The sequence below is a fragment of the Myodes glareolus genome, chromosome 12 (genome assembly GCF_982192425.1).
Source record: "Myodes glareolus chromosome 12, mMyoGla1.1, whole genome shotgun sequence".
Lineage (NCBI taxonomy): Eukaryota > Metazoa > Chordata > Mammalia > Rodentia > Cricetidae > Myodes > Myodes glareolus.
Window position 1 is genome coordinate 29844860 of NC_142037.1, and position 23599 is coordinate 29868458.

Below are 23599 nucleotides of genomic sequence, written 5' to 3' on the forward strand. Positions count from 1 at the left end.
TGAGCTGGAGGGGAATCATGAGGTCAGGCGGGGGCCTCAGAGGACAGATTGACCCCCCACGAGAGCCAGTGTTTTAATAAACCAAAGAATCAAGAAGAGAAAAGGTGTAGGGTGACATCAGCCAATAAGACCGTGCCTGCAAAGGCAAACGGTAAAATCACCAGTGTGGAGCAGAGCGGAAGAGCTGCTCATGGCTTGGACCACTTCCCGTCACTAACGGAACCAAAACGGCTGTTTACAGCCCACAGCAACCACCACAGCAGGCAAGGTGAACCCACTGCGGCTGGGAATGCTGTCACCCACCAAAAGCAATTTCTAAATATAAACTTCAGCAGTTAAATAATAAATGTATTCTGCTTTGTGTGTAATTGTTTTAATTTATGGTTATCGTGTATAATTTGCATTACCTAATCGTGTTTTAAAATGAAGCAATATATTGCATATGATTCTTTGGATTTTTGTAGGCTTTTTATCTCTTCTGTTCACCCAGGCTGGCATTCTGCATGGCACTGGATTATTCTGGTTGTTTGATCTTTAGCTTTTGGTGGGGAATCTAAGAACCTAAACACATTGGTGACAATCTCAGGCCACCCTACTGCCCACAGTGACCATTCCAGGCATCTACCACCCACAGTTACAATTCCAAGTAGTCTACCATTTGGTGACCATCTCAGGAGGCCACACAATAATCCCTGTAGCAAGCAGCCTAAACTTATTGTTTCCTTAATTACACCCCAGCTTCTAGCTTTGGTCTCAAGGAAGAAAGCCAAACACATGCCCTAATCCATCACGTACGTCCCTGCTGTGTGTCACTTCTACAATTTTCTCGGTACTCACGTGAAGTCGTCTCTTTTCTCTACGCCGAAGCCTCCTCTGCTTGGTGGGACTTTTTGTTACAGTAACCAATGTCCTTACTGCAGCAAACTCTGAACTGAGACCCTTTCCTTGTTTCCATGAGGGCATGTGACCTCTAACCCCCTGGATGCATGCCAGGACAGAGGCAGTTTGGACTCAGGAGGACAGGGACAAGCGCCACATTAAGAATGACCAATAAAGCCAGGTATTGTTCCTTTAATCCCATCACTTGGGAGGCAGGCAGATCTCTGTGAGTTCGAGGCCTACCTGGTCTACAGAGTGAGACAGAAACAGCAAGGAAAAGAATGGCAAGTAAGAGGTTGGAGAGATGGCTTAGCAGTTAAGGGAGTGCGCTTCTCTCACAGAGGGCTCAAGTTTGGTCCCCAGCACCCACATCAGGTAGCCCACAGCCATCTCTAACTCCAGCCCTAGGGGATCTGACACCCTCTTCTGGCCTCCATAGGCACTGCATTCATCTGCACATAGCTACAAATATACAAACAATTAAAAATACAATCTTTAAAAATAAATGAATGACCAATGAACCATGAGACAGCAGGTGGGGTCTACCACTGGATGAAAAGGCAGAATTATGGGAGGTTCTGTATGCTCAACCTCATCTCTTCATGTCCAGAGAACAAGCAGGTGACTGGGTGGGGGCTGACACTACAGGCTTACTAAGGAGAGGAAAGTCATGTGACCTCTGCCACTGTGGAAGGAGGAAGATCCATGGCTACCTCCAGATCCTTACGGGATTCCTACTAGAGACGAGACCCAGGGAAAGAGGTCCTATTAGATCATTCTCAGGTGTGCATGTGGTGACAGGCAGCACAAAAGGCAAGCATGCAGACACAAACACGAGGAGGGAAGAAGACACAAGCTGAACTCCAACTGCGTTGTGACAAATGCCCAGTGAACTAGCCAGTCTCCAGCTGGAACCCAGGCTGTACCCAAACAGCAGGTTTGATTTCCAAATCCTTATCTATTAAGCTCAACTTCATGTAAACACTCAGTGGTTGGCCAGCGTGTGTGTGTGTGTGTGTGTGTGTGTGTGTGTGTGTGTGCGTGCGTGTGCGTGTATGCGTTTTTGTGTTTGAATATGGTATACACATGTGTGTTCCCACGCATGCATGTGGAGGCCAGAAGATGACATCAGGTTCTATCAATCTCCACGTTATTCTTTTGAGAGTCTCTCACTGAATCCAAAGCAAGCTCCCACATTCCTGCCCTACACTCCAATACTGACACGGCAGGCCCACGTGGCCAGGAGGCCATCTGGTCATTTTATGTGAGTAGTGGGGAACTGAATGCAGGTCCGCGTGCTTGTACAACAAACACTCTTACTCACTGAGGCATCTCCCAGCTCTGGCTAAAATTTGTTATTGTGAGCCTAAAGCATCAGCAAAGAAATGGACCTCTAAAGATGGCATTTCTTACAAGAAACTTCCTGTTTTTTTGTGACTCAAATATGAAATGTCCCCATAGGTTTGTGTGTTTGAACACTTGGTGCCCTGTTGGTGTTGATGTTTTGGAGGAGTTGAGGAGCATTGAGGAGGTGAAGCTTCTCTGGGGAGAGTGGGTCCCTTGGGTTAGAGCTCGGAGTTCTATAGCAGGGCCTACTTTCTGTTCCCTCTCTGTCTCCTGACTATGGATGGAGTGTGGCCAGCTATCAGTCTCATTGCCATGCCTCCTCTGTGATGGACTACCCATCCTTAAACTCTGAAACCCAGCTGCCTCTATCGGGTATTTTGTCATAGCAACGAGAAAAGCAAGAGCTCCATTCTAGGACCACGGAGAATCCCTGCAGTGAACTCATCCACTCCTTCATGAGTCTCAGTGTGTAACACAGTGGACAGGACTAGTCACATCAACCACAAGTCCAGATGAGCAGCTGCAGAGAGATGATGGCCAGATGACTGGAAGTCAGGGTGATGAGAGCCTTGCCTTAGTGGTCACCCAGCTGTGAGTGCAGGGCAACAGTAGAACCCAGGCCTCCCCCCGAATCTCCTTTTGGGTAATGCCTGCTCGTCTGTGGCAGGCCGAGAGGCTCCCATCCTACAGCTCAGAATTAAGGATCACATGGCAGTGCTAAACAAAAGGCCCTTACTTGGGTCTACAGTGTGTTCTGCCTTCAAAGTGATCTTTGGGTAAACAAGAACCACAAGTGGGGTCTCCCAGAGAGCTACTCAGCGAGACAGAGGATGAATCAATTTATTCATTCATTATTGATACACACATATGTCAGAGCAGGATCTGAACTAACAGGGCCCTTCGTGTGCGCATGATCTCTTTGCCTGGATGTGGAGAGCTGGGTAGGATGTCACTTAAAAATCTCTGCCCTTTATTGCTACGTTCCTGTTTGCTTGTGAAATCTTCAAATGAATATAAGCCATTTTAAAGATATTAAAGATGCGGCACAGAACTGTTGACTGTACTCAAGGGCCTCAAAGGATCCGCCCCTCAAAGACTAAAATGTCACATTTACATTTGTGGAATATGGAGAGCTGGGTTGCCTCCCATCGTGGTGCTCTCCCTGAATTGATCAGGAGACAATGGTTTTGGAAAGCAATTTGCAAATGGGTGGTACAACAGACATACACTTTGCACTGGGCGGGGAGTGCGGAGAAAAACACATGCTAGAAACAAATTTTAATCATCATAAATCAAGCTTCCGTTTGCTCAACTGTAATAATACAACCCACAGCTCATTACGAGGCTTCAAGACGCCTTCAGAACATGATCGCTCCTGCAGGATGTGCAGCATGGGTTGTTGCATCTGACGTGCAACCAATTATATCCTGTGTCAGCTCTGCTTATATACTGTTGGGAAGGGCGACAGATAGGCATTTTCAACAACTGGAATTCTTTCGCACCGAGATGTCATGGAGCCACCGAAATGGTGAGCTCAGGTTCAGTGAGAGAAGACACGGCTCAGCACTTAAGAGCACTAGCTGCTCTTCCAGAGGACCCACAACACCGCTCATAACCACCTGTGGATTCAGTTCTAGGACCTCCAACAGCCTCTTTTAGCCTTCAAAGGCAGCAGGCATACATGCGGCACACAGACATCAGTGCAGGCAAAACATAAAATAAATAAATAAAATAAAATAAACATAAAATAAATGCAGGCAATACATAAGATAAAATAAGATAGAGAAGTGAGTGAGGCAGACATCCCACATGGACTTCAGGCCTCCACATGCACCTGCATGGGTGAGCGCACACACCCACACATACGTGCGTACCCCACACAATACACAATGTATGCCACTGTGACCAGTTTAGGCTTCAAGACCGGAATGTTTATAGACTAAGAGGCCCTTTCAACTAGAACGAGCAGAAATAATGGGGTTTGAGATGATACAAACATGACAAGCAAAGGCAAGGGGGACTTGGTAAGGAAGAGACTTCGCCTCATACGATTCCTGCAGTAGCCTCCATGTTAACTTGGACATCAGACTGTCAGAGCATTTGCGCTCAGCTGGGGGCCTCCCAGCATGGAGCAGTGCATGGTCAGCTTCCCTAGAGACAACATGCTGATGTGTGTCTGGAAAATGGCTGCCTCCGTTCCTTTGAAGAAACGTGAAGACTGCCTTTGCTAAACATGGTGGCTTTATAGGGATACATAGTTACCTAGTGGTGACGGTGGGATGAGTGAGGAGGCCTCTCTGGCTCAAGGTCGCGCCTGCTCCACTTTGCTGACTCTGTTCAGCTCTGTGCACAGCCACGTTTACCAGTGCAGAAATGTTTTCTCCAGGACTGGAACACAGGGTGAACTTGACCTGTCTCCTGATGGAGGGCACGCGTGTTCCTTCTGCTCCTGTGTTTTCTTGCTGACTCTAGCCTATAGCTCTCTCGGCTTTATCAGAAGGCCTGCCATAAGGCCAGGATGTTTATGCAGGATGACGGTGCGATGCCAATGCTGAGGAGGAGTCAGCCATAAGGCCAGGATGTTTATGCAGGATGACGATGCCAGCGCTGAGGAGGACTCAGCCATAAGGCCAGGATGTTTATGCAGGATGATGACGCCAGCACCGAGGAGGACTTGGCAGCTCCTGGGTTAGGTAACCACCCATTAGCTTGAAAAACCTCTAGGGCAGGCTGCTTGCACACGGCACGGAAAAACGTCTTCTGAAACTGTGCCCGTGACCGATGGACAATTATCAAACTTTAGCCCACTGTAGAAAATCAATAGTCACTGAATCCTTTGATTGGTGAACAACTGACTGTTTCCAATACCCTGCGGCTTCAGCTGAGGTTCCAGTGAAGCTTTGCCTGTTTTATTTATGGTATGTTGCTTGGGCTCATCCACATCCACACGCCTCATAAAATCATTTTTATTTTCTGTGGATGGGTATCCTGCCTTCATGTGTGTCTGCACACTATATGTGCACCTGGTACCTATGGATGTCAGAAGGAGGCATCAGATATCCTGGCATTGCAGATGACTGTGAGCTATGATGTGGCTGCTCTCAGGCACTGAGCCATCTCTCCAGCCCAGCTCGGGCTCATTTCTATTCTATCCGAGTTGTAAGATTCTTCTCCTATCCAGAAAGAGGAAAACAGAGTGAAGCATGCTCTTGGACACGAGCTATAGGGGTCCACGTTTCTCAGAGACCCCAGGAATCGCCAGTATCTCTTCCGGCATCCACAACACCAAAGCCTAGTTAAATGTTAACATGTTATATTTCTTCCTTTGCCCTATGACCTCAGGAGTGCAGGTGGAGTTTCCTAGGAGCTACATGGATGTGATAACGACCTCACTCCGGCGGCTGAGAGGTGCACATGGGCCTTAGACATTGCCCATTTCCTCTCTCCAAATGGTAAGTATCGAACAGTTCCCTTGGCGGGGCATTCCTGAGTAATTCTCAAAAGTCTAAAGAGGTCCTGAGAGCTAGCTTCTGAGAATCCCCGCTCAAGGTTAAGTCTGAAGGATGATGGAAACCCACAGGCCTAGAGTCTGCCGTAGAGGAGGGCAGAGGCAAGACCAGAAGGGCTGGGCTCTCATTTAGCTACGACACAGCTGACTCCTAAGTGGACACTCTTGACACCATGCATGGAGCAGGCCCAGCCACCGGCACACAGCACAGAGACCTGGCAGTGTCAGCTCTCTCCTACGGTCCTAACTGTAGCTCCCTTCCCCTCACCCCTCTCAGGCCAGTCAGAAGGAGAGAGACATTGCTGGGAAACAGCTCTAACTCTCCCCTAGTTCTTGCCATCTTTCCTGCTGACACTTTTCCCTGTCGTTAGCTGAGTGGTCAAGGTCAATCCCCCAACCCCTGGGAAAGTCACTTTGCTGGTATCTCTGAAGGCTTCCATATGAGTTGTGAGCAGCCAGGCAATGAAGCTGGCACGGTAGAGGAGGGGCCCATGCTCAATGGAATGCGGGATTAGACCCATTTAAGAGACTAGGAAATGGAGGCAAAGTGTGAGCCACTTATTCAGGTTTAAATAAGAAATCAGGTCTCACTGCTACCAAAACCTATATATCAAATCTTAGGTCCACTATCCTGAGGAGCCAGATTGAATTCAGCATCATTTGGGGACTTTGGAACATTTCACCTTCATCATCTGTACTCCTGAAGATTCTAATTCCATGGATGTGGGTGGGACTCAGAAAGCTCCAGAGCCTATCAGAGAACCCACTTCTGCTTGGCCCCAGCTACAAATGCTATTTGGGGAGGTGGGGAGCTTGCCCACACCAGCATGCCTTGCTGGCTTTCTTTGGGAACATGCTTTTCTTGAAGAAATGAGATTTTTATTACTGTGTGAGAATTTTTCTCTGTATGAGGACAAGCAGACACCAAGTGACTAGAGAAACTGACACATGGTGTGTCACCCAATGACTCCATATCCAGCAGTCACCCACGAATGCTCGTAGGTTTTGGCTCTGCCTACAGGTTTCTATGACGGCTTTTGGCAACATGCTGACATACGGTAAATAATCTGAGAACCGAATTGAATGTGGTAAAGTGGGTATGGGATTCTATAGCCTTAAGAATGGGTGGAAGAGGGGCATGACCCCCACATGACCACTGGAATACAGTTAGACAATCTGATGCCATGGGCCTGAAAGAGCCTATGTGCTGTCATTGGCTCAGAAAGGCCATTGTGGTACCTTGGTGTCTGGGGGCTGGGTTCTAACTTTGGGGTCTCTATCTCAGTATGTGCATGAGGGCTTGATTTCCCACGTCATGCAGAATGGACCTCAAATCAGTACAGCTGCCTTGACGGTCCACCAAAATTTGAGCCTGGGATAGGAGAGGGCCTGAGAGGACCATAAGAGGGTCCCCATGGCCCCTCCCACATGGCGAGACGGTGTGGCGGGAAATCCTATCACCTTACAGGAAACATGAGCCAACCAGGACTGCAGCCAAGGACAGGGCAGATGTGGAATCTACCTGACTTGTGCTGTGTATGTTGACTTCCACATTGATCTCCTACTGCGACAACTAAATCCCTGATAATAATGACATAAGCAAGGGGAACTCTTCCTGGCTCACAGTTGGAGGGCGCAGCCCATCACAGAGGAAAGCGGGGTGCAGGTATCTGAGGCAGCTGGTCATGTTACCCTCACAGTCAGGAAGGCAGAAAGGGATCCCGGCATTCAGCTTTCTTCCTTTCCCTCCTCACCCTCTCCTCTCCCTCCCTTTCTTCTTTCCCTTTCTTCTTTCCCTTCCTTCTTCCTTCCTTCCTTCCTTCTTTCCTTCCTTCTCTTTTTCGTCTAGTTCAAACTGTAGCCCATAGATGACGTCACCCATTATCTTCTCTTTTCAATAAACCGTATCCAGACAAACCTCTTACAGAAACCCTGTTGGGCTTGTTTCTCAATCCTATTGGGTTGACATTGTAGACCCCATGCAGAAGTAGCTGGTATAGGTCCGGAATCACAAACTCTAGCAATTCGTGACTCAGATCCAATTCAGAGCTAGGAACCCTCCTCAGAAAGGTTGCTGCTCACCCAGCAAAGTTTCCTCCAAAGTGCTAGTCTCCACAGTCAGAGAGAGAGATGGTCGTGGGAGAATTTTACAAGCTTGTCTCAAACACTGGCCCTTGGTAAGCCACCTGTGAATTACAGTCTCTGTAAATGTGTTGAAGGGCTGGAGAAGCAGGGCCTATTAGGTAAGAATGTGAAATGTCTCCCACAGGCTCAGGCTTTGAACCCTTATTAAGTTGGTGGTGATGTTTTGGGAGACATGGCCATGGAACTTTTAAGAAGGTGGGGGCCTAGGCAAGGATATCAGTCCTTCAGGGAGAAGAGTGTCTCAGAAGTTGATAATCTAGGCAGCACCGGGTTCTGGTTCTGTTTTCTCTACCGTCTGGTCAGCCACACACAGGCTATTCCCACTGCCCTTCCTGCTGTGATTGACTGGAGCCAAACTTAAATCCCTCCTACTTTAAGCTGTTCCTGTCAGACGTTCTGATCACACCCATAGAATGTAACACAGGACCCCTTGGTACCCGTTGGTGACCTAGAAGGCTCAAGGGCATTCTCACCTACCAGCCATCGTCAGCCTCGACTCTATGGAAAGTCACCTTGGTTCAAGTTCATGCAGATGTGGTGACAATCCCACTGGACGAAGAAACAGAGCAGAATCAAGTGTGGGACCTTTTCCCAGGTGGAAAATGCAGCCTGGCAGTGACGGTGGCTTGCCCACCATCTGCTCCCTGCAGTCCTGGTTCTGCTGTAGCCTTGCCCTGGCCACAGTCCTCACAGCTGGTAGCCTCCCTTCAGCCTCACAACAGCCTGAAGTGTGGGCAGGCAGGGTATGGGCAGCTGGGTTCTGCTAGGTGGATTAGGATGCTAAATGAGGCACCGATGCATCCCTCAACTCTACCAAATTGTGCAAGGGGCTTCAAAACACACACCGTGCACTTGGCCCTTCTTGTGCTCTCAGCCCTAAAATACTGTTGGTTTCCTTGTGATTATTCTGGACCACCTTGCTTTCTAGGACTATTTCCCTCTCTGTGCCCATCTTTCCAGATCTCCTTTCTACACCCAAAGTGTACACAACGGCTGGATTTTCTTCTCGGTCCCGATCCCTGCGATGTTCTCCTTTTCTCCAACAGAAGGACACTCTTTCCCTCTGCTACTCTTTGACTGACCCTGGGGTTCATTTTTTTCTTATCTGTTATCAGCCTCTGTAATCCTTCCTTGGCTGGGTCACCTAATTTCCCTTCTACCTCCAGGTCTTATTAGTCTTGCTCCAGAAACCTTGCTGTCCTAACAAAGGAAGTGCACGCTCGTCAGGACCACTTTGCAGACTGATTCAACCAGAGAAGGGCACCTTGCCGTGCACCAATGATGCTTTAATCACTTGTTCCTGACGTGACTGCATAGGGAGAGTCGAGTAGTTTGTGCCGCATCTCAGTGCGGCTGGGGAAGACTGGGCCGAAGGGGACAGTAAGACAAGATGGAGGCCATGAACCTTATGGTATCACCAAGGAAATCATAACGGTGCTTGATATTATTACCAGAAAAATTAACCACTTTCAGGAAGCCAAAGGAACTGGCTTGAATACAGATCAGTGTACAGTGGACCACATGCTCCTCTTTGTAGGCTGATCGGAGGTCTTTCTGGTAAGGCCTTGCCCGATCGTGATGTAGGCTCACCCTCTGACGGCATCCTTTGTGGATGTCACAAGGATGTGTGAGCTTACATCAAATACAGATGATTGGTCTCAGCTGTGAAGCAGGCGCCCACGCCGCAGCATGTTCAGGCTGCTTTTGTTTGGGGTGCTCTGTACCCTAATATTCTTGACTCTGCCTGGGAATGGTGGCCAGGGCCTGCCTTAGACCTGCTACCAGAAAAGGGACACAATGCACGGGGACAGAACTTTTAAGTCTGTCTTGAGAAGATGTTATTTTGAGTAAGATTCCATTTTGCTCAAGGCATACCTTGAGTCTCAAACAATAGACTTAGAAATAAATGCCCTTTAGCTATTGAAGCCTGTCTAGAAGTTTATCAACTTTTAAGAAAATATGTAAACACACACACACACACACAGAGAGAGAGAGAGAGAGAGAGAGAGAGAGAGAGAAAGAGAGAGAGAGCTGAATACGACCTATATATTTAATGAAAGACTAAACACAGACTTGCAATTTACCACATGAGGGGCAATTTTGGAAATTACAACCAAAAGCTACATAAGGCAATAAGAGGTTGAACCTCACTGAGGCCCCTCCCTCCATGTAGAGCAGGGCCTACTTAACTTCTCTGTGTGGACCAGCTCTACGCTGTCTTCTTCCTTGTTCTCTGGCAAATTTACAACAGGCACCGAGTTCGGCCATGAAGAGGATAAGACATGCCTGTGGGAGTTCCCACTAATGACGTCATAAGGAGGCACAGGAAGGCGTTGTTTAGGCAGGTGCCTGGTCAGATTCCCGGGACCTGGGGTCAGGGCAGGGTCATCTGCAGCTCTGAAGCCAGGAGTGATTCCAACTGCCTGGGTAAATGTGGAGATGGCATCCGCAGGGAGAAGATGGCTTGCAACCCATCCCTTTGCAGGGAGCTCTCCGCAGCCAGACTCAGCCCTTCTGCCCTGCACTGCACCACCAACAGGATCTGGGAGCTGAACTCAGGCCCGCCTAAGTTCACAGCCATTATGGCTCAGAGAGTACAAGGGGACACCTTGAATTTCAAATCCAAATACTACAAAAGACTTCAGCTCGGAGCAGCTCAAGGTGAAGGAGGCGGCCAGGCCACTCTGCAGAGCCCACCCTGCTTTGTCCTTCCCAGGCCTCCCGCTTAAGGCGGAAACTAAAGACCTTGACCTCCGCTCCATCCCATCAGTGCAGTGCACACAGCTTGGTGGGGGGGGGTTCCCTGTGGCCCCCACGGGTCACTGCACTCATGGCCCGGCACCACTGATGGCTGCTCACTGGTGGGGCGGCAGGGCGCACGACCTGACACTGTGGGCCTTTTCTTCCTCCTCCACTAGCAGTTAGTGGGCGGGCTTGCTCCGCCAGCTGCCATGGCAACGGGAAGATGGCTCTGTGGTGCCCAGAACAGATGTCACATGGGCCGCTGTGCTTGTGTTGGGGGTGGGGAGCGTGATGCGGGCAACAGGGGAGGGGCTGTGCCTTTGGAGTTAAATGGTCCCACCAGAGGGAATAAGTCACATTTGGAAGGGAGTGCGGAGCAGGAACATCTATTTTCTTTCTTGTCCCCGTCCTTTAAGCTCTAAACACACATGCACAAACACAAATGGCCTTTCATCTCCGCTCCTGAGGTGCTGGAGGCTCACAGCTTTCTAGGCGGACATGAAAGCCGTTGTCTCTCCAAGCCTCAAGTGAACATCGCCTTGGTGGCCCGACCGCAAACAGGCAGTGCTCTGCTGTCTTTTAGGGACGGGCCAGGAGGCTCCATGTGGGTGAGTCCAAGAAACCTAGAATCATGCAGAGCAGAGACCAATCAAGGGGGAATTGAAAGGCGAACACAAACCCGGCTCCAGGCTTCATAAGCTTGTCACTGAAATGAAAGAGCCCCTCTGTCCCCTTCTTCCTCCCCATGGGGTCTCTGATCATATCATGCCAAAGGCCATTTCATACAGACTAAACTGGGGCAAGGCTTATAAATCTACCTGTCTGAACCCAAAGGCTCTTTGTCCCTAAAATAGATCTATCTTAGCTGAACTGCTGCATTACAAAAAAAAAAAAAAAATCCAGTACTTTCCATTTCTTCTACACAGAATTGGTACATATGTGTACATTAATGTGATAAACCCATATATTCATATATTCGCTAGTAAGATAAGAGATTATATGAATGCTAGGAAAATGCCAGGCACCAGTGACCTGTTTTCCTCTCTGCTTCTAGCCCAATGCTGAGACCCCCAACCTTGGACCAGGGGATCTTGGAGACAAGGGGGAGACGGTACAGGTGCTCACCTAATCTGATGGGCGACAGCCATTGCATGTGTGGGAGGCTGGGGAAATGCTACACAGAGTTATTTTGCACTGGGGTTTAATTCACAGGGCCAGCGTGCTCAGAGTGCCTGCTTTGTGCCAAGGAATGCCACAGGGAGGAGGGAGAGGCAGGCAAAGCCAAGGAGAGCTCATTTATCACCAAGAGGCAGAAACAGCGCAGAAATTCTTATAACGGGTCTGACGAGGCGAGTGCTGCAAGCAGAGCATTATGGGAACGTGGAAAGGGGCAGGCTCTGCGGGAGGTGTCCTGGGGTGTGAGGAGATGGGCAGGGAGAATCTGGCATTGACCAAGCACCTCTGCCATGACATACATGTTACACACACAGCACGCCGGATGGATCATAGAACTTCCTAAGAGGTAGCTACTGTTATCCTATCTTTAAAAGGTATCAGGAAGCCGAAGCTTAGAGAGGCTAACAGTCCAAGGTCATACATCAAGGACATAGACAGCCATGCTGCCCTGTACACCTGTCTACGGACTAACAGACGATGCGGCCCAGCACAGAACGCAGGAGCGAGAGTTTCTGTCGTTTTCGGATCTTCACCTAAGCAAGAAAATTCTAAAGATCATGGGTTCCTAACAGTCCCCAAAGCTTTCCTAACACACCTTAAACACACGGCAATTAAAATAAAAGTATTGTTTACCTGGAAGTCCCCAGAGTGTCACAATGGGTCGATAAGTTACTAGGTGCCACCGTACTTTTCCATGCCCTTGAAAGATGAGTAGGGGTGGTCCCACAGACAATAGTCATTCATTTAAATGTCACCCTGTTTGGGCAGGATTTTTTTCTGTGTCTGTACATTCACTGAAGTGAAATGTCTCCCCAGCCCTGCCAAGACTGCTGTATTTTACCAACATTCTGGCCTTGTTTGTGACTTGCTGAATGCAAAGCAGCAATCAAGAGTGAAGGACTGCCTGGCGGTGCCCGGGTCTGTGCAGCTCTAGGAAGCTGCCACTGCAAGCCCAAAGTCCCCTGCAGAAGACAAGCGTCCTTGACACTGCAGTGAAGACCTATAGCCACCAGGGGGCAGTAACACAAACCAGATTTGTTTTCCTTCAGCCCTGAATGTGGATGTGCACAGTTTAATGCGTAAAGCCCATTATTACAAGCTTTTCCTCTCCCCACCCCCTATTAATGAACAAATGCCCAGGGGTAATGCAGAGATTTCTAAATACAGTGCAAGAAAGGGCAATCTGTACTCACACACAGGAGTCTAACATGCAGTAATAAGTGGAAATGAAAATAATCACCAAGATGCCAGTGAGCCATTAGGCTAAAGAGCTAGCCCTCTGTCTGGCTACAAACACACATGCAGATGCTTGGATCACAGAAATGGGCATTTTAAAAATATTTATTTCACAAGTTTCTATTTAGAGTTCATAATACTATCCATAATTACAACCTCAAAGCTCCAAGAGGGGTCTAGCAGGAATTCTGTTTCCAGTGCTGAGCATAGAGGCAGGATGGTTCTCTTAGCCTAAGGTAAATGCATGAATTATTCAAGAGCGTCCACAGGCATTTTAAATCATAACTTCGTGCTGTAGACAATAGCACAAGTTAAAAAAAATGTTTTTAAGGTGAAGAGCTGTCTAAATCCCCAAACCGTAAAACAGTTACTGACACCCACATCTACACAGGCCCTCCCAGTGGTTGTGCTGGCTTTCTGTAGGAATCCTCTGGTGTGCTACGGGTTTTAAACATAGCAGCAGCGAGAATATAATAGCATGGAACCTACTCATTTCCCCGGGAACGAAGAATACGAAATGGTCCTGCTATTTTTGTGACAAAGGGGAGATTTCTCAGCCCTTTATTATAACAGTCGTTTGGAATTTGAGGCCTGCAGAAAAGATGACCCGGCCCCAGCTAGCGACCTCATCTCTAGAGTCACCCCATTACACCCCAATGTTCATAAACTGCTAGATAGATTACACAGCTGTTAGCTACACAACATGGCTGAAACACACATGGAATTCTGAGTCAAGTGATCAGAGCACTCTAAAGTTTCCATTGGGGTTGTTCTGGGAATGAGAATACACCCCTCTAGGCTTCGGTTTCCTAGCAACAGAGGTAAGAGAATAGCTCTTGCCCCATGCCCTTGTGTGGTGTGAAGGTCATTCGGCATAACGGGAGGAAAAATGCTAAGAACCCTTGAGATTTATGAAGACTTTCAGTGTGTGTCTTCTCTACACTTCACACCAGGAGCTGAGGTTGCAGAGACTAATCCAAGGTCATGGTGGGTGAAGGCAGAGCCAAGGCCCCAGCTGGCTGTTCTCATCCAAGGCTATGATTCTTCCCATCCCTCCATGGAGCTGAGCACACGCAACACAGCTGTCTCTTTCTGCTCTGGAAAAATACCTCAGACCAAAAGGCACAGCGCAACTGTGGACTTTGGTAGCGGGCAGGGTGTAGTAAGGCGGGTTGCATCCCAAGGCCCCTTCTTCTGCCTTGTAGATGGTTAGACTGTGTTTCCATAACTTCTCTGAAAGCAGGAGGAAAAAGAGAAAAAGAAGAGCCTCCCTGGTGTCGTGTCTTTTTTTATAAGGTCACTCATCCCACCATGGGTCACTACCCCATGACCTTATCTAACCCAGATTACTCGGATTAAAAACCATCACACCAGGGGAGAGCAAGGGTTTAGCTGAGAAGTTTCAATGGAGAGAAGACAGAAACATTCATCCCATAATAATGGACGATAATACGGCAGACTTGTTCATCTCCTGGATCTCTTTAAATTTAGGTCAACAGATATTTGCAGACCATGCGTTAGCAGTCAAGCATGGCTGCAGGCACTCGGGGCACAAAGATGAATGGGGACACCCCCCCCCCCGAAAGGCTGACTTAGAACAGGAAGTGTCAGAACAGGTCCTAAGAAATTCTCTCCAGGGAAGGGTACCTGTGACTGTATGGGGACTGGTTGGTTACAACAACCTCCCCAAGATCTTTCTCCAGACAGCTCTGCTCAAAACAACTGCAATATGAGTCTGGCAGCTAATCAGTACATAATTAATATTTGATAAGGTAATTAATTTATTAATTTACTGGGAAAGGGAAAGAGATAAGTCATTTTCAACCTACAGATGCCTGGAAGGAGTCACATAGGATCTGAGTGTACCTCCTGGGGAGGGGGGGGTCACCAGTCTGGTTGTTCTCTGGTGGTACTGGTATTCTGGAATAATCATTGAATATAATGGATTTCTGGGTTGAGCTGGCACAATTAAAACTATTTTAGAAGTCCAGAAACTAAAAGACTCAACTTCAACTTACATATATTGGATCACTACGTGTGTGTGTATGTGTGTGTGTGTGTGTGTGTGTGTGTGTGTGTGTGTGTGTGCAAGCTGAATGGAAGAAAGGGGAAAAAGAAAAGTGGAGATATAGACAAGTGACTTAGTTCTTAGTGCAAATCTGCAGAGAAATTTGTTACCCAGAGAAATTAACTCAAGCTCAAACAGAGTAACCAAGATAGTACTAGAACATTCTTGCCAACCTTTCAAATGTTATTTTCAGAGGAAGTAGAGAGGGTGGGAGGAGGTGGAAGAGGAAGGAAGGGGAATGAAAGAGGGAAGGAGGAGACGAAGGAAGAGAATGAGGAGGAGAAGAAAAAGAGAGATTTAGAGAGAGATTTTTCTTTCACAAACATTCTTCCAGCTCTTAGGATTATTTCACAGCTGTCTTTGCTATGCCACTTTCCTCCAGGAGTTGTTAAGTTAGGTCTTTCTTGAAGGTAGAGGGAATAAACACACACATTTCAACCTCCTTACAAAACCAGATGAAGACCGCAAGGCGGTAGGAAGAGAGAGGGCACCCCATCCAAATCTGTGCCTCTCACTCTGACTCCCCAGGTGTCCAGAAATCCTCTAGCTTCACCCAAAGGCTCTGAGCTTTGGGCAGGAATTCTGTGTGACACTGGAGGCACACCATGAGAGGGGCTGTCACTAGAAGTTACAGATGCATTATGGGAAGAGAGGGTAATGACTGTATGGAGTCTGGTAGACCAAGCTAATGACTAGGTTGCAGACATCCACGAAGGAGGACATAGCAGAGTCAGGCACCAGGTAGGGACATGACCTGGATGGTTTATAAATGATGGCCACTGTGGCTGCCCTGTAAAGGCAGCTAGAGTAATGGAGAAATGAAAAGTTCTCTGGTCCAGGAATAGACGGCAGTGACTATAGCTGTGACAGAGAAGTGGCTACCTGGGAGTTGTATCTGGGGACAGAAGTCGGAGACTGTGGTTTGAATGTGAAAAGCTTCCCAGAGGCTCCTGCATTTGAATGCTTGATCTTGAGCTGAGAGTGGGCATTGAGGTAAAGCATAGTTTTAAGAAATGGGTTCATAGCCAGGGGGTGGTGATGGACATCTTTAATCCCAGCACTCAGGAGGCAGAGGCAGGTGGATCTCTGTGAGTTCGAGACCAGCCTGGTCTATGAAAGCTAGTTCCAGGACAGGCTCCAAAGCGACCGAGGAACCCTGTCTTGAAAAACCAAAATAAAAAAAAAAAAGAAGGAAAAGAGAAGAAGAAGAAGAAGAAGAAGAAGAAGAAGAAGAAGAAGAAGAAGAAGAAGAAGAAGAAGAAGAAGAAGAAGAAGAAGAAGAAGAAGAAGAAGAAGAAGAAGAAGAAGTAGTAGTGGAAGTGGTGGGTTCGTGAGGCCAGGTCTTGAGATTCCTCAGCTGTACCCCATGTCTCGTTCTCTCTTTTTGTGGCTGTGTAGGCAGTGTGACTGGCCTCCTCACGGTCCTACCACTACACCTTCCTCACTGTGGAGGGCTATATTCCCTCTAACTGTGAGCCAAAACAAGCCCTTGCCCCTTTCCCCCTCAAGTTTCTTCTTCTCAAGCATTTGGTCACAGCAGTGAGGACAGCAACCAATGTGACGCAGTGACCTGGTTAAGCGGTGCTGAGGGGTGAGCCCAAGGGGTGGACCTGCAGTGACTACAGAAGCCAGCCTCAAAGATGAGGGCACTGGCCACATTTTCATAAATGTCCTCGGCTCAGGAAGACTTGAAGTAGCTTAATGTTCCCTTAGCAGAACTCAGCCCTGCCAAGGTCATTCAATCCAGCATAAAGCTTTGGTTTCACTCTTGCAGGTTTGATTCTTCTTGGACCTTCCTGCCTCCACCCCTGCTATCAGATCAGAAGTGAGAAACATTCTTCTTCGGGTTACTAGTGGGCCTGGGATTGACAGCCCAGCCAACTTTGCAGAAAACCACAGTTTGGAGGGAAAAATCACTTTTGGTTTCTGGCTCCTCAGCATCCTACACATCTAATTAGCTCAACAATTGGTCCCTCTGATAAAATCAGCTAATTTTATGTTCAAATGGCCGCTTTGTGGTGAGCACGGCAGTTACTCCAGCACCACATAGAAAGAAGTTGCTGAAGAAGCTGGTTCCTGCAGGTCACTGGGGGACAAACTAGCAGAGACTATCAAATTAGTAACCGGAGTCAACATTATAGTCAGTATGCAAGAGTCCCCGCAGACTCGGAGATCAATGGCCAGGATGGAAGGCTGTAGTGGCGACCTCTGAAGGGAAAAAGAGGACGTATGGAATGAACGGAAGAAGAATCTACTCTCAAAATAAGTCTGGATATTTGGGGCAAAATAATGGAGGGCGTTGTGAAGAACCGATGCCCCTAAGAGAAATGTCTTTGCTGTTTCCGAAATGTGTCCAAGGTCACCCTTGACATAAAGCACAGGCGAGGCCATCCAGGGCTGCTGTCTGGCCAGCTGGGAAGGCAAAAATCTGAGAACCAGCCTTGATGGCGTGGGGTCCTTTGGAGGTCAGAGTACTTTTAAGGTAAATGTAAAAGAAAAGACTTACTCTTTATTGACTGAAAGCTAATTATATCACCTTTCATAGGCAAATGGGTGACTCATTTGGGGGTGGGTTATAGATATTATTATATAAAGAGAATGGGCAGAAATTCACACAAGCTCCCAAAGTAGAAACAAAGTTCCAGAACTACACCAAAACATGCAATTTTCAGCAAAGAAATAGATAAACACACTGTGTCTAAGTGTATCTACACGTAGATAGTAGATAGATGATAGATAGATGATAGATAATAACAGTAGATACGTAGATAGATAAATAGATAGATAGATAGATAGATACATACATACATACATATCAAAATGGCAGATAGATGATAGAGATACGGATGGATAATCAAAGATTTGTAATGGACTTCATTTATACACAAACTTAGAAGAGTGATTGGCATTCAGTAAATACCCTTTTCTGTGGCTGTGATCCTACTATGACTATCTCTGCCATAAGGCTGTTTAAGCATTGTGCATAGCTCTGCTCATAACTTCTGTATCTAAAGCTATCTCCCGTGGGACTATATGATTACAACAGGAAGTCCTACTGGGAAATTACCTCAAGCTTTTCTTCCTCAGCTCCATCACAACCTCAGAGAGTCCCTTGGTGGGTTTGGCCTTGAGCTTTTGGGGTTAGCAGTCCTTTCTTACTAGGGAACAGAGCTGGTAGGGGAAGAAAACTGTGGATGATGCTGATTCTGGTGCTACATACACACTGTGATGGCTGGCTGTAATTGCCCATTTGATACAACATGGAAGAGAGTCTCAGTGAAGGATTAGCTACATTGGGCTGGCCTGTGGGCATGCCTGTGGGGGGTTGGCTTAAAGGCACTGATATGGGAATGTCCAGCCCACTGTGGGCAGCGTCATTCCCTGGGCAGGGCAGTCCTGAACTGTAGAAGAGAGGACACAGGCAGCTAAGCACAAGCCGACAGGCAGCACGCAGGCGCTTATTTTCTCTCCCTTACTACTGTTTGCTATAAGATGGCTAGCTGACTCAAGTTCCCGCCTTGATTCTCCAGAAATGATAGGCCGTAACCTGGAATCATAAGGCAAATAAACTTGTTTCTCCCTGAAGCTGCTTCTGGTCAGGATATGGTATCACAGCAGCAGAAATAAACTAGGATGCACACACTTAATTCCAGCTACTTCTCCATCAGGTCACTTGTCTCTCTCTCCCACAGACCTTGCTGTTGAGGCGTGTCCTACAGGGACCCTTCTTAGTTTCTGCAGCGCCATAAACCGACAATGCCTCTCTCATCTTCACGTCACATACCTCTTGCCTTCTACCCTGAGATGTGGAAGTCTCCACAGCCAGAAGCGCAAGGTGACACCATGTATGACGGCTCCCAGGGAAAGATGCTTCTTGGCGAGAATGACAGGTGATTTCAGGAGGCTCAAACAACCTGATATTGACAGCGGCCAGCATGGGCCTTACTCCTTCTCTCATCTACTCCTCCTGTCCCCTGATCCTGTTTCCTGGTAACCCCCATCCCACAAGGGCCTCACTCACAAGCCCTCACACACCTTGGGCTCTGCCACCTTGGGACTTGGGCTAAGACGGACATCATAATGGTCACCAAGGCACAGTTATGTAGTTAGCTTTATTGCTCCTTCCTCACACCCATGGGTACATCATGAGACACTTTGGTTCCTGAAAATGGAGGTCTCTTGATGTTGCAGTCACCATAAAAGAATATGAGAAACGTCACAAAATTCAGCCCAGATTCACAGAGGGAACCATGTATGGACAGCAGGCATGGGGACTGTGCCCCATACTGTCTACCATACCATCCAAGCTGATGTCACAGCCTTAGATACATGATGGGAGGAGCCAACCCTCTCAGCAGCTCCCTTAGACCTATCTCCTATCACAGTGGAACTGATGAGGCAATGCACCTCAACTACAGGCAAGCCTTATCCCAGCCTTCCTCAGTACCCCCTCTATTACTGCGGCGGCCATCCCACATGATTTACAGCACCAGAGTAGCCACTGCTAAGTCAGAAAATATCTTCATTAAGATTTGAGTATTATTACAGAATTCTAAAAATGAAAGCAACTCAAGTTTTTTTTTTTTTTTGAAAGAACCAAATCTCTACTGGAGATTTTTCTAAAAGTACAAAAATTAATAGAACAATTCTTTCATGATGTAATGTATATGTTTCTGATAAATGCTTTTATTATAATTAAGTTTACTGTTGCTGGCAATGGAAAGTGTATATCATGGGTTGATCTATGTCTTCCAGAAAGGGTCTATTGGAGCCTTAAGCTCTTAGAACATGACCTTATTTGGAGCTGGGTCTTCACAGTAGTCATCAAGTTAAATGATGTCACTAGGATTAGCCTGAATTGAACAGGACCGATGTCCTTATAAATGCAGGACTGAACACAGAGACACACATACAGGGAAGACCATGTGACATTGACAGGGAAAAGAACCTGAACTGGTCCTTCCCTTGGGCCCCAACCAAGCCCTCCTTGTCACAGTCTTGATTCCAGACTCCAGCTCCAGAACACAGAAAAGCAATGTCTGTGAGTCAAACAGATTCTGTCAGAGGGAAAGCACCACATAGCCACTGCGATGAGGTGGTTTTAAGGCCAAATACCCACAGGTCTACTCTTAGACTCTTACTACACCCATTTCTTTGGTACAAGGGCTCTGCTCAGAGATTGCCAGAAATGGTTAAAATGTATGCCTTGGAGTATGATCACAGGTGGACAGAGTCAAACTTCCCTTTAACACCAAGCTGGCCCAGGTCACACTGGTCTGAGCAGGCCAAAGTTAGGGAGCCCTACCTTTTGGTATTCCTCCTTGGATCTCAGGGCTGCTTCCATCTGTGCACTGGAGGTGGGATAGATTGCCGATCGGTACTGGGTACCGTAGTCATTGCCTTGGCGCATGCCTGAGGGCCAAAACAGAGAGGATTAGGGGACCACTGGGACAATAACACTGGTATCAATAGACAAATGCTGAAAGATATAAGTATTTTTCCACGAGGTTGATGTCACCAGTTATACTAAATGCTTATTTTAATTTTATCTAGATGTCAGTTTCTTGAAATGAGTATGAAAATATGGTGGTTTGATTAGGAATGGCCCCCCATAGACTCACAGGGAATGGCACTACTAGGAAGTGTGCCCTTGCTGGAGGAAGTGTGTCACTGTGGAGGTGGGCTTTGAGATTTTATAAGCTCAGGCTACAGCCAATGTGAGGCACAGGCTCTTTTCCTGCCTTCACATCCAGATGTAGAACTCTCAAGCTACCTCTCCGGCACTGTGACTGCCTGCATGCCACCATGTTTCCTGCTGTGATGATGTTGAATGAAACCCCTGAAACTGTAAGCCAGCCCTAATTAAATGCTTTCCTGTATAAGAGTTGCCATGGCCATGGTGTCTCTTCACAGCGATAGAAACCCTAACTCAGACAGGAAATACACCTGTTTTAATTACAATGAAGAAGGCTGGAGAGTTGAGTTGGTGGTTAATTGAGCATATTGCTTTTACAGAAGACCTAAGTTCAGTTCCCACCACCCATGTAGGGTGCTCACAACCTGTAACTTCAACTCCAGGCAGCTCCAATGCCCCTGTGGGCACCTACATTCAACATGCAATACCCTCTTCCCCACATGTGTATAATTTTAAAAAATAATAAATCTTTAATTAGAGCAAATATCTCTGAACTTAGGTTCATTTACCATAGCCCTGGATCATAGCAGATACCCCATAAACGATCATTTTACAGGCAAACACCTAAAGAACAGTTCACTCATTTATCTATACTGTGATGGGCAGGTGCTCTGGGGGAGAAGCTCTCCATCCTTGTGGCAAACACCTGAGAGAAATCCACCTGTAAGGAGGAAAGAATGGTTTAGGCTCCCAGTTTCAGAGTTCTCAGTCCACGGCTGCTAGGCACCATGGTCTATGGTGAAGCAGCACATCACCAGGAGCTCACGGTGGAGTGGGATGCTCACCTCGCAAATAAGAGGAAGAGGAGGGGCTGAGGTCCTAATATTCCCTTTAAGAGTAAGTCCCCAATGACCTAACCTCCTCCTACCAGGCCCCAGCTCCTAAAGATCCCATCACCTCCCAATAGTGCTATGAATTGTGAAGTGAGTCTTCAATGCACAGACATGGAGGGGGCACTTAGGCAAACAGCAGAGAGGGCACAGCTAGCCCCTCCAGTGTCCTCTTGAGGATATGCACAAGTCTTTGTATAAGTAGTATTCAAATATATTCTATCTCTAATCTTTTATAATCAGTACAGTTAAGACCAAGGGCTCAGAGACATAGGTAAACTGAAGGTTTATTTACATATTTGCAGGTAAGAGCAATGTCTATAAAACATTTTGTTTTGTTTTATTTCCCCAACTGTTGATCGAGGTTTCTGTCCTGCCCAGTCCCACAGCTGTTCAGTCCCAAAGAAACGCAAGAGGTCTACATTAATCATAAACTGATTGACCTACTAGCTCAGGCTTCTTACTAACTCTTATAACTTATATTAGCCCATAATTCTTGTCTGTGTTATCCACGTGGCTTGGCATACCTTTTTCAGTGAGACCTTCTCATCTTGCTTCCTCTGCATCTGGGTGACGGCTGCAGACTGAGTCTTTCCCCTTCCCAGAATCCTCCTGTTCTCCTTGTCCCACCCCTACTTCCTGCCTGGTTGCCCGGCCTATACTTCCTGCCTGGCTACTGGTCAATCAGCATTTTATTAAACAAGTACAAGAAACAAATCTTTACAGGGTAAAACCATTGTTCTACAGCACCCAATATCCTGTTAAAATGAACTCTTAAGACTGGAGAGATGGTTCCATGGGTAAGAATGCTTGCTGTCTATGTATGAGGGCCTGAGTCAAAATTCCCAGCACCACTCCCCAACACACACACTAATGCTGTGTGTAGCTGTGCATGCCTGTAGTTCCAGTGGTGGTGGTAGGGAAGATAAGAGGATTGCTGGGGCTTGCTGGCTACCAGCCGAGCTACAGGTTTAGTGAGGGACTCTGTCTCCAGAAAACAAGACAAAGAAAGATAGAGCAGGGCTCCTGATGTCCTCTGGCCTCCACACACACGGGCACAAATGTGCATTCAGAAGTGCACATCAGCACACATATATGCACGTTCATATACACACCCACTGTGATGGTTGGTTTTAATAGTCAACTTGACGTAATCTAGGATTTCCTGGAAAAAAGGAGGCTCAGTGAGGAACTGTCTAGACTGATTGGCTGTGGACACGAGTGTGAAGAATGCTCGTAACTGAGTTGACTGAGATGGAAAGAGCGACCCTGAATGTGAGTGGCATCATTTCATGGGCTGTTCCCTCCCAAGACTGAATGACAAGGAGAAGAATCAGCTAAGCTGGCAGGCAGGCAGGTATGCATTCTCTCTGCTCTTGGCTGTGGATGTGAATTGCTGCTTTGAGTTCCTGCTGCCTCCACATCCCCACAAGGATGGGCTGTAACCTTTCAGAATTGTGTGCTAAAATACATTTCTTTCCTTAGAGTATTTATCTCAAGGTATTTTATCATAGCAAAGGAAGTGAAACCAACACACCCACACCTTCTGCACACACACACACACACACACACACACACACACACACACACACTGAACTTGGAGATTTCAATTTAGTAAAATAGCTCAGGCTAAAACTTTACACAACTGCATCAGATGTTGGTAAGAATTTCAAATTGATGAGTTCCTCACATCTGATTTTACCTGTTTGTCCTTGTCCTCCTAGACTTCTCTGCTTCTCCCTCCCTTACCTGTCCCACAGCAGCAGTGCTCTGACTGAGGTGCTTCACTCATCCTAACCATTCTGCCGCCATTTGTTTTTTTCCTTGCCCTTCTTACTGCTGAACTCAGCTTTCCCTTCCCTGCCCTGAACTGCCCTCCTAATTGACAGCTCCCCCATTCCTCACTCCTTTCAGGCTTTGGTCATGTGGTGTCCAGCATGCTGGTTCTAGACCAGCATTCCTGTGTCTAGGCC

At 47.3% G+C, this 23599-nt stretch overlaps 1 protein-coding gene across 3 annotated transcripts in view; it reads right to left on the minus strand.

Moving 5' to 3' along the window:
* The window catches only part of Msra (methionine sulfoxide reductase A), a 313151-nt gene that overhangs the window by 64901 nt on the left and 224651 nt on the right, over positions 1 to 23599 (minus strand). For all 3 annotated transcript variants that reach the window (XM_048421858.3, XM_048421857.3, XM_048421859.3), the window contains one exon: positions 20407 to 20513. In XM_048421858.3, the coding sequence (XP_048277815.2) occupies positions 20407 to 20513 (107 nt within the window). The remainder of the gene's footprint in view (positions 1 to 20406; positions 20514 to 23599) is intronic.